At 41.7% G+C, this 15,584-nt stretch overlaps 1 protein-coding gene across 2 annotated transcripts; it reads left to right on the top strand.

Moving 5' to 3' along the window:
* Nucleotides 1-5,029: 5,029 nt before the first annotated feature.
* Nucleotides 5,030-15,225, top strand: Arl14ep (ARF like GTPase 14 effector protein). 2 transcript variants are annotated; one of them, XM_070032679.1, is made up of 6 exons: nucleotides 5,055-5,114; nucleotides 6,444-6,670; nucleotides 10,083-10,124; nucleotides 10,523-11,015; nucleotides 13,347-13,474; nucleotides 14,453-15,225. In XM_070032679.1, exons 4-6 carry the CDS (start codon nucleotides 10,590-10,592, stop codon nucleotides 14,679-14,681), a joined length of 783 nt encoding a protein of 260 aa, XP_069888780.1. In that variant the 5' UTR covers nucleotides 5,055-5,114; nucleotides 6,444-6,670; nucleotides 10,083-10,124; nucleotides 10,523-10,589; the 3' UTR covers nucleotides 14,682-15,225. The 2 variants fall into 2 exon arrangements, with proteins under 2 accessions (XP_069888779.1, XP_069888780.1); XM_070032678.1 differs by lacking the exon at nucleotides 6,444-6,670 and having other exon boundaries at nucleotides 5,030-5,114.
* The last annotated feature ends 359 nt before the right edge of the window (nucleotides 15,226-15,584 follow it).

Here is a 15,584-nt window from a genome sequence, read left to right as displayed (position 1 = left end):
TGTCTGGTGTCCCATGCAATGAAGATGGCTACCTGTTGGGGAAGGGAAGCTGCTTCTAGGCACTTAAGAATAAGTGAGGTATTAGTAATGGGGTCCCTTTCATGGACAGGAAGCCACGCTCCTTCCAGATAGCTGCATGTGGATGGAGAATATGATAGGCATATTTTGAGTCTGTATAAATATGAATCCTCTGACCCTTGGCTAGAGTTAAGGCCCTAGTTAAAGCTATAAGTTCTGCCTTTTGTGAAGTAGTACCAGGGCGCAGAGGGCTGCTTTCAATAACGGTGCAGTCATTAATGATGGCATAACCTACAATTCAGCTGCCTGAGGAGGTAGGTGTGGATCTGCCATTGATATACCAGGTGTCTTCTGGGTCAGAAAGATGGGTTTCTGAGATATCTGTAAAACGGGTATGAATTCTTCCAAGGTTTCTGTATGGGAATGGGAAAGAGGGTTAGAGTTGGATGGAAGCAAGGTGGCTGTATTGAGAGGGGAGCAGCTTTCCAGAGAGAAATCAGGATTTTCAATAAAAGTAACATGAAACAGCTGCAGGCAGGAAGGGGCAAGGGAAGACAGGGCTTTATGAGATAAAAGGTCCTTTAGTCTGTGGGGAGAGTGAATGGTAGTCAACTGGCCAAAAGTGAGTTTTGTGCTGTCTTGTGCTAAGGTGGCTGCTGCCGCCAAAGCTTGAAGGCAGACTGACCAGCCTTTTACTGTTGGGTCTAGTTGTTTTGGCCACAGGTCCAAAGAGGGACCTCACATTTGTCCAAGAACCCCCAAGGCCAATTCCCCACTTCTCAGTGACATAGAGTATAAAGGTACCTTAAGGTTGGGTAGAGACAGTGCTGGGACCTGAACAAGCACTTGCTTCAGTACCTTAAATGGGGTGTCAATGGGCTCTAGTAGGGAGCCCTTGGTTGCCTCATAAAGGGGTTTTGCCAAGGTAGCAAAATCAGGTATCCAAATATGAAGGAAGCCCACAAGTCCCAGGAAAGACAGAATGTCCTCCTTGGTCTGTGGGACAGAGAGCTACTTGATGTAGGCTTTTCTATCAAGAGTCATTCTCTCTGTAGGAGTTACCTCTGGATTTGCTATCTGGGCCTTGGAAGGGGAGACCAACAGGAAGGAGGCCAATAGGAAACTGAGGAGGTCAGCCCTATGTTGGTGAGCCAACTTGAAGGAAGGGCTGCAAAGCAAGAGATCAACCACATACTGAAGAATGACACTAGGAGACACCTGAAGAGAGAGGAGATCCTTTGCTAAAGCCTGTCCAAAACAATGGGGACTGTCTCAGAACCCTTGAGGGAGGACTGTCCAGGTCAGCTGTTGTGCCCTGGAAGTATCTGGGTGCATCCAGGTAAAAGCAAAGAGGTCCTGACAGTCCGGATGCAAGGGAATTGTAAAAATAAAAATGCATCTTTGAGGTCCAGCACTGAGAAGTAGATGGTACCAGGTGGTATCTGTGAAAGGAGAGTATATGGGTTAGGCACAGGTCCTGGACTAGGTGATAGGTCCCATAAGGTTTAACTACTGGCAGAATAGGGGTATTAAAGAGGGAGTTAATAGGTCTGAGAAGTCCTTGTTTAAGAAGGCAAAGGATGACAAGTTTTAAAGCGTCCCTGTGTCTAAGGGAAATGGGGGATTGGGATGTAGTGGGGAAATGGGTAGGGTCTCTAATGAGGACAGGAATATAGTGTCTAGCCATAGTGGGTGTGGAAGTATTCTAGATAAGAGGGTTGACAAGATCTGGAAGGAGAGGGAAAGGATCTAGTTGGGAGGTTACAGTGGAGGTTCATCTAGGGATAAAAGCAGAATGGGTGTTGGCTGTTTGGGGACATGGAATGAGAGGGAGACTTGAAATTTAGAGAGCAAGTCCCTCCCTAGGAGTGGGGTAAGATTAGGAAGGAGTGTAAAAAGGGAAAGTCTTCTATTTTACATGGTACTGATCCCGCAGTTGGGGGACAGGTAGGTAGTCATCAACACCCACCACCAAGATCTGGGAGGGAAAAGTCTTGCCTGCATATTGAGATAGCACCAAAAAACTGCCTCCTGTCCATATGTAAGACAAAGGCTACTAGCTTACTGGCTACATAGAAACACACCCTGGGCTCCTCCACTGTGATGGTTCTGTTCTTGGGAGCCAGCGGCCCCAGGCACAATCATTCTGTAGCCAAGCAGAGAATCTCCGGTGGGTCTTGTGGACAGTCGATCCCCCAGTGTCCCTGTTGTCCACACTTTGGGCAGGGACCAGATGGTGGTCATGGTGAAGGGCAGAATTTTGCCCAGTGTCCTTCTTGTCCACATCTGTAGCATGATCCAGGCAGCGTATGCTGAGTGCCTCTTCTTGGAGGAGGCCGGATGGCAGCAGTCAGGATTTGATAGTTCTCCCTCTTACAGGCAGTCTTATCGGCAATCTCCTGATCTTTCCAATTATTAAAAACCTTAAATGCCATGCTCACCAGATCTCATTGAGGAAGTTGAGGACCATCCTCAGACTTTTTAAACTTTTTCCTAATATCAGGGGCTGACTGGGCAATAAAATGAGTATTAAGAACCATCTTGGCCTCTGGTGACTCTTGGTCTCTGGTGACTCTGAGTCTAGCTTAGTAGAGCACTAGAGTGCTACCGTGAGGCATTCAAGAAATTCAGCTGGGTTTTCATTGGGCCTTTGAGTAATGTGGTTTAATTTGTCATAATTAACAGGGAGACAGGCTGCCTTTTGAAGGCCAGCCACTAAGCAAGTTATCATACTATTTTTGTTTTCCCTCCCATGAGCATTATGTTGACAATTCCAATTGGGTTCTTCCCTAGGCACAGCTGTTGCTCCCACTGTAAAGTCAATATCTAAGCGGTGGGCTTTGTCAGCATGCACCTGGGCTGTAATCCACACCCTTTCCTATTCCTCAGCAGTAAGGGTGGAGGATAGTATTAGATATATATCCTGCCAAGTAAGGTCATAGGTCTGAACTAGGTTTTTAAACTGCTTGATATAATTATTAGAATCTTGGGCATAAGCCTCATTTCTCCAGGGCCTGTTGTTTAACAAGGCATTTTAACATACTAATTGGCCTTTTAAATACCTTCAGTTGGAGGGAGGCTGGGGGGGGGGGGTCATCTGAAACTAAGCTAGCCTCATTTTGTATTTTATCCAGTTTTAGACAAGAGCACTTTACAACTTTTTACACTGCCAGGGCAGGCCAAATGTCTGAACCGGACCCACAGCCATCTATGCCCCCTCCAGCAGGGAGGGGCACAGTCTGAGGCTTGTGTCTTTAGCCAGATTGCTAGAGGACCAAACCAGGCCTGCATCTGCACACACCCTGCCTCTAGGCTGCTGCCACACAGGGAGGGGGGCATAGAAGGCCTGTGACCAGGCCCAGCCAGAGAATGGAATGTTTATTCCCCCCCGAGATGTTCAAATAAACAACAAAACATGAAAAACAAGGATCCACATTTAAAACTGGTACCAATTTAAAAAACAGAACAAGACAAGAAAAAAAACAAAGACAGAGTTGGGCCTATTGGGCCCCCAGCTCATCCCTACCAGGACTCTGAGGCTGCCCAGTGGGCCTGCTCCTCCCACTCAGCAAGCTGAACCCCAAGTCTGCTGAATGAGCCTGCCACTCAGCAACCTGGACTCTCTGACCCATGTTGGTAAGCAGACAACACCAAAGACAGATAAGACAAGTGGCCACAGACCCTCAATCCAAACAACTTTCCAAGTAAGTCCCAGGAAGTACACTGTGCCCAGCTTTCTGCTGAGTCTCCCCAGATGCAGGCCTGTCCAGACTCACCTCTGGAGGATTTCCAAATGACTCCTGAACACGTTGGTCCTGGGGAAACAGGCACTCAAGGAGGCTGGGGAATCTTAGAACTGAGAAACTTCAGCCATCCCGAGGGCTGTGGCACTCACCTACAAGGGAGTTTCCTGGGAGCCAAGGCTTGATGCTATTCAGTTGGATTATCCGGCTGGGGCCTCCAGATAACGGCCTGGTTCTGACCACAGCTGAAAAACATCCCCACACCTAATGATCTTTGAGCTTCTGTAAATCAGCTTGCTTGTGAAACTATCACTTGCATGTGGTTCTGGCCTTTATAAATCCTGACCCATTGGAAGGCACAGCTAGTCTCAGTTCTGAGCTAGCTCAGGACAAAGCACTCTCCTGCCAGCTAATAAAACTCCTTTGTCACCTTTGACTGTTCCTCAGTGGATTTCTCCACTCCGAGGTTGAAGCTAGCCAGGGCAGAAAAGTCCATTAGAGGATTATCTCTAATTTACCAGCAAAAAGCCAAAAGTGGAGTTCTGGCTCAAGTGGTAAAGCACCAGCGCTGAATGAAAAAAGTTGGAGAAATCAACCAATACGTATGTGTATAAGAAAATGCAAATGTGTATAATAAAATATATATATAACAACCTGTAATAATATGTAATATGTAACAATAGGTAGTAAAATACATACTATATAATAAAGATAAATTCTAAAAATGAATGAGCTCCTAACTTGTGAGGCTACAAGAGATTTGTTTCCTAAGAAACGTTTACAAGTAACTTCCCGGAGCCAGAGTTTTATACAATGTAACAGCCGCTTTCATAATTTAACACGAGGTGTGTGTTTGTAGAATACGATCTCGTTCTGAGTCAAAGTCAACGCCAGGCTGGGGCAAGACCGTTTCTTGGGGTCCCTGGAGCCCCAGTCAATCCCCTCCAGCATACTGGGGCGCAGACGTTTACGGTTCCATGCTGAGACCTGGCAACGCACAGGCAAAGCAAATCGGTGGCCACTTTGCCTAACAGAGAGGGTCTCCAGGCAACTCCCAATTCCCCGGCGCCAGGACGCCACCTCCAATCCCCAGGCGGCCGGGTGAAGCAACCGCAGCCGGATCTTAGCTCATTGGCCGGCTCCCGCCAGTTCGGCGGCCTCAGCCGACGCCGCAGGCGCCGGGCCCGCGGCCTGGGCTCCACTCTAGGCCTCGCAGCCGCTCGTCTCTATGGTAGCGAGGGCGCCGCGCTAGCCGCGGCCCGGGTCCTCTCAGTGGTAAGCGCCGAGCAGCTGGTCGGGAGCCGCCGAGTCCGCGGCGGGTCGGAGGCGTCGCGGGGCCGGGTGAAAACGCAGGTGAAAGGGGATCGGCGCGGCGAAGGGGCTGGGGATGTCGAGCTGGGGTGTTGGGTCTGGAGGGAACCCCAGCGGGGAGGACCTCCCGAAATCCCCGGAGGAGGCCTACCCCGGCGGGGAGCACTGGGCTGAGAGCCGCGGCCTCCGCGGTCCTCCGCCTCCCGCGGCCTCCGCGGTCCTCCGCCTCCCGCGGCCTCGCTTCCCCGTCCCTGCCGCGGGCTCCCCAGCCCTACCCGGCTCCGGGGAAGGCTGACTGAGACCTGGCCCTCCGCGGCCCGGAGCCGAGTGTGCGGCGTGAAACCTCTCCTATTGTTGTCTGCGGCGGTGGGATTCGAACCCCGGGCGCCCCTCGGGCCTTTGCACGTGCTCTAGATACTACGGGAGCCACCGCCGGTCCCTTCCCTGTGCTTGACACAAAATAGTCTGTAACTTGATATCCTCTCCTAGCCTCACACTGGCGAGTGGCGGTGGCTAGGTCTCCGGACCGTGTGTGTGTGTGTGTGTGTGTGTGTGTGTGTGTGTGTGTGTGTGTGTGTGTGTGTGTGTGTGTGTGTGTGTGTGTGTGTTGGTACTGGCGCTTGAACTGAGTGCCCTGTGTTTCGTGTGTGTGTGTGGGGTACTGGAGCTTGAACTGAGGGTGTGTGTGTGTTGGTACTGAAGCTTGAACTGAGAGGGGTGTGCGTGTGTGTGTGTGTATGTGTGTGTGTATGTGTGTGTGTGTGCGCGCGTGTGTGCGTGTGTGTGTGTGTGTGTGTGTGTGTTTTGGTACTGGCGCTTGAACTGAGTGCCCTGTGTTTCGTGTGTGTGTGGGGTACTGGAGCTTGAACTGAGGGTGTGTGTGTGTTGGTACTGAAGCTTGAACTGAGAGGGGTGTGCGTGTGTGTGTGTGTGTGTGTGTGTGTGTGTGTGTTGGTACTGGAGCTTGAACTGAGGGCCTGGACGCTGTCCCTTAGCTTTCACACTCAAGGCTGCTAGCATCTACCACTTGAGCCATAGATAGCTCCACTTCCCAGTTTGGGGTGGTTCATTGGAAGTGAGAGTCTCAGGAACTTTCCTACCACATCTGGCTTCGAACAGCGATGTCAGATCTCAGCATCCTGAGTAACTATTAGGATTACAGGCCCAGCTCGTTGTTAAGTTTTCAAATTAAGATTTCTCTTAGCTGTATGGTTGAGACCCCAGGCCATATGTGTGTGTATGTGTATATGTATGCATACATATGTGGATATATATGCATAAAGGTATGTATGTATATGTATATGTATATTTTTTAATATCCTGATACCATGAACATAGTAGGCAGTCATAACGGTTTGAATCTTTTCTTAGAGGAGTGGAGGAGGAGGAAAGATTACTGGAGCTTGAACACAAGGCCTGGAAACTGATACTTAGCTTTTTCCGCGGGAAGCTTGTGTTCTGAACACTTTGAGCCACTTCTCCACTTTCAGCTTTTTGGTGATTAATTGGAGATGAGAGAATCTCACACATTTTTCTGCCTGTGCTGGCTTTTAACCGGCATCCTCAGATCTAATCTTCCTGAGTGGCTAGGATTACAGGTATGAGCACCTGAGCCTTACTTAAGTCATTTTGCTGTATACATGAACCAAAGGCATCATGCCTTTGACCAATAGACATATTGTAGTAGCGCTGGGAATCATTTCTGGAAACTGGGAACTAATCACATTGATTCCAGGGAGATTTGCCTGGTTGGTTTGGGATTCTGGGAGTATGTGAACATGGATTCATTCAAAAGATGTTAACTATTAAGTGCAAATATTATGCTAATTAGAAAAGCCACAACTATAATCAGGCTCCAAGGAATTCTTTGCCCAGAGCTTAGTATATAATAGAAAAAAAATAAACAGGTAAGAAAAAGTTACAAAAAAAAGGAAGGCTTTGACATTATTCTTATATATGGGTTGATGGAGAAAATAACATTTTGTAGCACCAGCCTTCTATATATTGAAGGTAATAAGGAAGTTTAATACACTTAGTTGTGCAAACATAGAAGAACCTTTCTATACAATAGCTCCCAGGTAAGGCTTCAGCAGATAGATGAAGATGCTCTTGGTGTCTTGAGGATAAATAATCATTGCTAGGCAGAGAAATGGTCCAGTTTTTCAAGTAGAAAACACAATGTTAAAACTTGTAGGTAGTATAGATTTACCAGGAATATGTAGCACTTGGAACAAGTGATATCTTGTTTCAGTTTATTTAGTATTTAAAGACGAAATTTCAACAGAATGGTCACAGTTCAGTTTCTCTGAATATCCCTAGTGTTATAGGTATTGTTTATCCATATCTTGGAAGATTCGTAACAAAACAAGAGTACTTTGTTATTGACTGTAAAGAAAGGTTTCCCATTTATGTTCAGAAAGATTGACATGTAATTTGCAGTTATTACCATTATCTCTGGGTTACTCTTTTTCCTTTTCATTAGTTTATTTTAACCCAGTTTTCAAATGAGTATATTTATTGTTATTGTAAAAGTGATGTATAGATGAGTTACAGTTATGTAAGTCTGGTAAAGTACATTTCTTTTTGAACAGTATCACCCCTTCCCTGTCTCCCAGTTTTTCTCTCCTGTCCCCACCCACAATTTGTGCAGTTCATTTTCTTTTTTTTTTTTTTTTTTGGGGTCCGTTTGTGGGGCCTGAACTCTGGGCCTGGGCGCTGTCCCTCAGCTCTTCAGCTCAAGGCTAGTGCTCTACCACTTGAGCCACAGCACCACTTCCAGCTTTTTTCTTTTTGCTTATGTGGTGCTGAGGAATCGAACCCAGGGCCTAAGGCATGCAAGGCAAGCAGTCTACCACTGAGCCACCTTCCCAGCCCTGTGCAGTTCATTTTCAATGCAGAATCTACTGAGTATCACTGCTGCATTCATTCACCCTTTGTCCCACCATTTTTGTGTCTTCTTCTTACCTTCCCAAAGACAGATAAATGAACAAACAAGACAAAAGGAAAGACAACTAAAACAGCAACAAAGAAAAAAAACCCTCTTGTATCCATTTCCTGGGGTTCATTTTCATAAATATATTTTAAATGATCAGATACACATAGCTATTATGCCTTTCTGATCCTCCTAAGAATATCCTCCTTTTAACCTAATTTTTTTTTTTTTGGGTCCGGTCGTGGGGCCTGAACTCTGGGCCTGAGCGCTGTCCCTCAGCTCTTCAGCTCAAGGCTAGCGCTCTATCACTTGAGCCACAGCACCACTTCCGGCTTTTTTTCTTTTTGCTTATATGGTGCTGAGGAATCGAACCCAGGGCCTCAGGCATGCAAGGCAAGCGCTCTACCACTGAGCCACCTTCTCAGCCCCTTAACCTAATTTTTTACTTGAAGTAAAAAGGTCTCTATTATTATAATATGAGCTATTTCATCTAATGTGTTTGGGACCTGTATTTGTTTGCTAATTTTTTTTTCTAGTTGGCTGAAATCTTTAAGCCTTTTTGGAGGCAGACAGGAACATCATGATTTGAAACCAAACAGGGCAAAAAATTAATAATTTTAAAAAAGCAAGGCACTATCTTGAGAGTTGTAATTCCAGGTACTCAGAAGACTGAGGTAGGAGAATCTCAGCTCAAATCCAGTCCTAGTAAAAGCATGAAACTGTAAAATAAATCACTAAAACTACAGTTCAAGTAATAGAGCACTTGTGTTGCAACCCAGAGTCCCTGAATTTACACTCCAATACTGCTAAAAAGAAGAAGTTAAAATGTTCAGTAACATTTAATTTTTTTAACTTTTTTTTTTAACGAGAAACAAAGTTTCTGAGCATAAATATGCAGGGACTAGATTTTGTAATCCTCTACCACCATACAGAATTCAGTGATATTTATTGCATCTTCTCTTAAAAATTCAACTTAATGTGGTTTTTGTTGTTGTTGTTTTTTTGTTGGTTGGTTGGTTTTTAGTTTACTTGAAAACATTCAAATAGGAGATAAAGTAGTGTGAATGTGCTACCAAGGTTTACTTTTCTACAACTCTTAGGGAAAATAAAACTTTTTCTTAGATGTACTTACACTTCTTTTTCCTCTTCTTTATTGTGTATTCATATGTTAAATCTTCTGCAGTTCCTTGGGTAATTGTCTTCATTTATAGTTGGATTTGAAATTTTCTATTGCAACTTGTGATTCATTCAGGTGGCTAGGTAGTTTCTTGTATGATTAACCCAAAATTTTGCACCCTTTACAATTTTAGGTTACGCCCTTGTATGTCTCTTAGGATATACATTGCTCCTATACCAACATCTCTGGCCAAGTACAAGCTTTCAGGATATGTTCTTTTTCCACTTGTTACAAATTGTCAAAAGCAATTGTAGCAGTTTACATTTCTGTCAACATATAGGGAACAAGTAAGAGTTGCCTGCAGTATTTAAGATACTTATCCTGATACTACCTTTCAAGGGTAGTTTTACCAAAATAGTTGTATAGTTTGTAGTTATACCAAAATGTGTAGTGTAGTATATGACTTAAGGTGTCATATCTTATGTTTTCTTGTTCAGTGATCTTTTCCTGACACCTGTTATACAATCCTTAATAACATTTTTAGTTTTTCTTTCCATGTGTAGTTGTTTAATTTGTACTTGGTTTTGGTTTATACAGAAGAGATTACTTTCCATATGATTAGCTAATTAAGTTCCATTCCACATTGATGTATAATAGTCATTAATTTATAATAATACATGTCATATAGCACACCATCATAATACAACTATTTTAATTATAATAGCTTTCTACCAAATATCATAGTTTATTTCCCTGCAGGATTTTTCTTGGACCTCTATCATTTTCCATAGATCAGCTTGCTAACTTCCAACTGAATGAGTATAGAATATATGATTTAATTTTGATTGGAAGAGCTTTGATTTTTGATTTTGTAGATGAATTTCCAGTGAATTGACATATTTATAGTCATCAGGCTTTCCATTATATACAGCTTAATTTATTTGTCTTTTTTGTTTTTCAGTTTCATAAGTTTCTCCATAAAGGTCTTGCAGTACTTTATAAGGTTTGTATCAAACTATTTTGTTGATTTCCAACATCCTGCTAAGCTCTCTTACTTGTTTTATTGCTAGTTTGTTGAACCTTTTGTATTTCTTACATAGATATTTGTATTTTCAAATAGTACTTCTTATTCCTTATATTTCACTCCTTGTACCATTCAATATGGTCTTCTACAAGAATTGACATAACTAGTATTTCTATATAGTTCTGATTTTACATATTTTACATCTTACATATCTAACATATGGTGATAAAATATACTATTTATTGTAGGTTTTTGTTAAACATCTTTCTATTCCTCTCTTGCTGAGTTTTTGTTTTAAACAGTGTTGAATTTTATCAGACTTTATTTTCCAAATTAAAAATTCACAAAACATATCTGTCTTTAATATCTTTCTCTAGAGTGATCAGCACGTGATCTATAAGAGAGATCACTAGACAAAACAAGGAAAATTTGTGAGAATCAAGAATGATGGACCCATGTTCAGTTGGAGTCCAGCTTCGTACCACAAATGAGTGCCATAAAACCTACTACACTCGTCATACAGGTTTCAAGACTTTGCAAGAGTTGTCATCAAATGATATGCTTTTACTTCAACTTAGAACTGGAATGACACTTTCTGGGAACAACACAATTTGCTTTCATCATGTAAAAATTTACATTGACAGATTTGAGGATTTGCAGAAGTCATGTTGTGACCCATTTAACATACACAAAAAGCTAGCCAAAAAAAATTTGCATGTAATTGACTTGGATGATGCCACTTTTCTGAGTGCAAAATTTGGAAGACAGCTCGTACCTGGTTGGAAGCTTTGTCCAAAATGCACCCAGATAATCAATGGAAGTGTGGATGTGGATTCTGACGACCGACAGAGAAGGAAACCTGAATTGGATGTATGTATATTCATCATTGTCTCTAGTTGAAAATGTGGAATTCTGTTTTAACTTTAAGAAATACATTATTATATTTATTAGGATTCAGTGAATTTAAAAAGGAAATTGTTTTTCAAAATGTTTTCATATACGCAAAGTCAAGGTTGGGTAATAAAGTAATTTTGAGAAAAGAAAGCACAATATGCCCAACTCCAAACTACAACTTCATAGGACCATAGGATGGCTGTTAGAACATTCTGACAATGCTAGAGCCTAGCTAACTTAGATTCTTTTCTGATCATCAAAGTAATGAAATGGAATGTGCATGCCATCAAGCACCCCTATAGCAAGAAAAATTCTTCCTTTTATGAAAGACTATTAGAACACTAAAAGGAAGATAAGAGAACTGACTTGGAATAATTGGTTTTTATTTCAGTCTTCTTTGTCACTACATTGTTATCTGAGATTTTTAAGTAAGTGCTTACAAGTTTCACTTGCATCTAGTTCTGAATTCAAGACTAAATTGAGGACTCCCTGTGGTCAGGAGCAGACATTTTTACATTGTGAAATGTATTACATATTTTATACCTATCTTTCCTTTCACATGCTAACATGCAGATCATTTTAGCTTATTGGAGCAACTTAAGGTTTTATGAAACTGGTCTTGACGTAGAATAAGAAAGAATATCAGAGGTACACTTTTCATAATTGTACTTACAGTCATTTTACAATTCTTGCCACTGGAATGTTTTATCACTTTTTACCTTTTTATATGCCACAACCCACTGCATTCTCCTTAATCCGGGGCAACTGGGAGCAACACAGCAATGGAGACCAGACTGTGGAACTGAGGTTTGGGGTACTAGGGGACCTGTAGTCTTCTTCCAGCAACAGATCCTAAGATTCCCTTAACCAAGGATTTTATTGGTCTTTTGCAAGGAAGTAAGGTACAAACCTCAACATGAGACAATATTTTGCATACTGGGAAGGATAGCTAAACATTAAACAGCCTGCAATTTACATAAACTAAGTCTACCCTGAGTCTCCCACACAATTTAGGGTGGAATCTGAGTTCCCATTAAGCCAGGAGTGATTGACCTCATCATTATGAGAGTGTATTGGGAGAAGGCATTCAAAACTCCCAATCCTTTCAGGGTCTCACAGCTTGGATATTTAGACTCTCACAGGTATATAAATAAACAAGATTACAAGTTAGTTGAAATTTTACGTTATATATACTCTGTTCCTTTTGTTTTCCTTTCTGAGGCACATCTCTAGGACCCAGTGTTATGTGTAGTTTGTTATAAATACTTGACTCATATTTCACATGTCTTCATCTAATCCTCTGTTGTTTTTTACTGTATTTCTTGTCCAAATTCGCTTTATCTTGACCTTAGCTATATGGAAGCATTTTGAAATACCACTTACTCATTTTTCTAATTTGGGGAGGGGAAGGGAAATAATAAAATGCTGAAATAAAGGTACAGGTTGAACTATTGTAACAATGAGAAGTACAAAGCACTATGTTGAAAATGAACTTTACAACTTTAGGGGCGGGGGGGTAGTAGGGGGAGGAGAGAGGAGGTGGGGAGGTAGGGAGAGAAGGGATGGTAGGCGAAAAACAAAGGAGGGGGTAACAATGCTTGATAGGAAATGTACTGATTACTCATGTAACTATAACCTCTGTACAGTATCTTTACAATAAAAAATATATAATAAAAAAAGAAATAGGGCTGGGAAGATGGCTCAGTGGTAGAGCGCTTGCCTTGCATGCCTGAGGCCCTGGGTTCGATTCCTCAGCACCACATAAGCAAAAAGAAAAAAGCCGGAAGTGGCGCTGTGGCTCAAGTGGTAGAGCGCTAGCCTTGAGCTGAAGAGCTGAGCGACAGTGCCCAGGCCCAGAGTTCAGGCCCCATGACCGGACCCAAAAAAAAAAAAAAAAATAAGAAATACCACTTTTATTGTTTTAGAACATGAAACTGTATTACTTTGTCCTCTTAAAGATAGGAACTTAAGAATCCAGAATTGTTACTAAGAAACTTAGTTATGTTAATCAGCGGTGTTTTTAGTCATCTTTCCCATGGAGGCAACGGCTATTGTCATTTCCACCATGCCAGTCCTCTGTTGCTTCTACTGTGCCAGAGATTGTAGCTCAAATAATGAAAATATTACTAATAATCGTAAAGTTTGATTATTGTCCAGGAGGACTAGATATTCCTGCATTTGGGCTCCTCAGACCTTTTTTATATGTGTGTTCCAAGTTGTCCCCAATAATAAGGAATATTGTGGGTAATAGTGTGGTATTTGTCTTATATAAAGATTTGACTGATTAATTTCTTTGCCTTTATTCAGGGAAGAACTGCTAAAGCATTGAGGTCACTGCAGTTTACCAACCCAGGGAAGCAAACTGAATTTGCTCCGGAAACTGGGAAAAGAGAAAAAAGGAGACTTACAAAGAGTTCAACTGCTGGTTCAGACAGGTATGTTACTAACATGTGGATTTGCTGTTTCACATCTGTACTGATCCATTATCTGCCTTGTACAGTTTGAATGTTCTGGTAGACATCTTTGCTTGGGAAATGTATAATTAATAAAAACCTCCAAAGGCCTTCAGTACTAATTACGTACGCTTTATAAGGCATCTCTTTCAATTCTAAAGGCTTGTTCAAGAATGTTGAAATGAAAGGAAGAAGATAGTATTTTTTGTCATTAGAGTTAAAATTACTGAAAGGTATATACCTTAAAATAATTCACTTTATGAAAAACAGTATATTGTTGGTATGTCTCTGTTCTCTGGGTGGCAGTTGTAAGTTATGAAAATTCAAGATTACTTTTTATGTTTTACATATATTCTAGTATATTAGATACAAAGACAGAAAACTTAGGTCCAGGAGCTTTGCCCAAGTTGAGGCTCTGAGTTCAAAACTCCTTACCACACATACACAAGCACATACACACGCACCCCACACACTTTGAGCATTTCTATAAACAAATAATATAATACATTTAACATTTGTGCATGTGCCATTTTCCATTGACTAATTTGAATATTTTTAGTCCAAACTTAGAAGCAATTAAAGAAACAGATTAATTATAGTTCAAAAAACGTACAAAGTAATATTATACTCTAATGGCAATTACTTTTCAAAGGCAGTGAAGGGATTAGTGACCTTTTGGGACAAAGTCCTTTTCTTGGTTGACTCTTAGATCAACTTCAAGAGATGTTTTCAGGTTTTTAGGATTTCTCTTAATACTTAGAATTAGGTTGACTCTCCTCCTATGGAGTTCATTCATTGAATGTCAATGCTCTGAGCCTGATATATTATGTACCACTTCAGCAAAACTTCATCCCTAATTCAAAATATTTTATCTTCTTAAATTTTTATGACCTTATTTTTAATTAGATATTTAAAGATGATGTATTTCTGAGATGGACTTCGTTGTGTGTTATTTTATAGACAAGTGATACCAGCAAAGAGTAAGGTCTACGATAGCCAAGGCCTCCTGATTTTCAGTGGGATGGACCTCTGTGACTGCCTGGATGAAGACTGCCTAGGATGTTTCTACGCGTGCCCCGCCTGTGGCTCCACCAAATGCGGGGCTGAATGCCGCTGTGACCGCAAGTGGCTCTACGAGCAAATAGAAATCGAAGGAGGAGAGATCATTCATAATAAACATGCTGGATAATGTGTAGTATCAAACGTATGGGTTCTTTCAAGGTCCTCCATTTCTAAAATTCTGTCACTCTTTCAGATTGTCAAAGATGCAAAAGCCACCTCAGTATGTACTAGTATAGTAGTGTTTTATGTGCTTCAATGTAGATTTAGAGAAGTCATTTCTTAGCAGTCAGCCATAAGCCTGAGTTAATGTAACCAGTGGGTTTGCATGTTTCCCTACCAACACTGAGGAAAAAGGTATCTGTGCCCCTGGGGTGGGAATAGACTTTCACATTAAAGGGTATTTACTGTGACTACAGAAATACTTCACAGCATTGAAAGCACAAACAATTGTATAAAGTATTAATGTTTTGACAGGTAATTAAAAGCCATGGAACAGTTTCCTTCATTGATTATTATGATTGCTTTACATGGCCATTTTTTTGGTCCCCTGCATAGCTGGGCACAAAACAAATTGATTTGATATAGCTGCCTAGGTGAATGTTAAACTATTTTGGAAATTAAGTGCTTAGATATATTTTTCTTCAATAAAAATATTTTACTACTGCAAACCATTATGCACTCTTTGTGGAAATTTGTCCTTACAAAAAAGTTCTATGTAAATACAAAGCCATGCAATGCATACATAAATGGATATAGATTGCATCTATGATATTAAAATTAGTAAGAGATAATAGAGTAGGATTGAGTATAAAATATGTTCCTTTTTAGATCAGAGCCAGTGGCTCATGCCCGTAATGCTAGCTGCCCAGGGGGATGAGATTCAGAGGGTGGAGACTCAGAGCCAGCCCCTTGCAGAAGAGTCATACAAACAGAAAAGTCTTAGAATCTCCACAACAACCAGCAAAAAGCCAGGCTGATGATGTAGAGCCATAAGCAAGCAATCTGAGAGAGCCTGAGGCTTTGTGTTCAA

Source organism: Dipodomys merriami, unplaced genomic scaffold (assembly GCF_024711535.1).
Source record: "Dipodomys merriami isolate MVZ:Mamm:240054 unplaced genomic scaffold, mDipMer1.0.p SCAF_21, whole genome shotgun sequence".
NCBI classification, from domain to species: Eukaryota; Metazoa; Chordata; class Mammalia; order Rodentia; family Heteromyidae; genus Dipodomys; species Dipodomys merriami.
The sequence above is the reverse complement of the archived record's forward strand: the minus strand, read 5'-3'. Positions and strand labels throughout refer to the sequence as shown.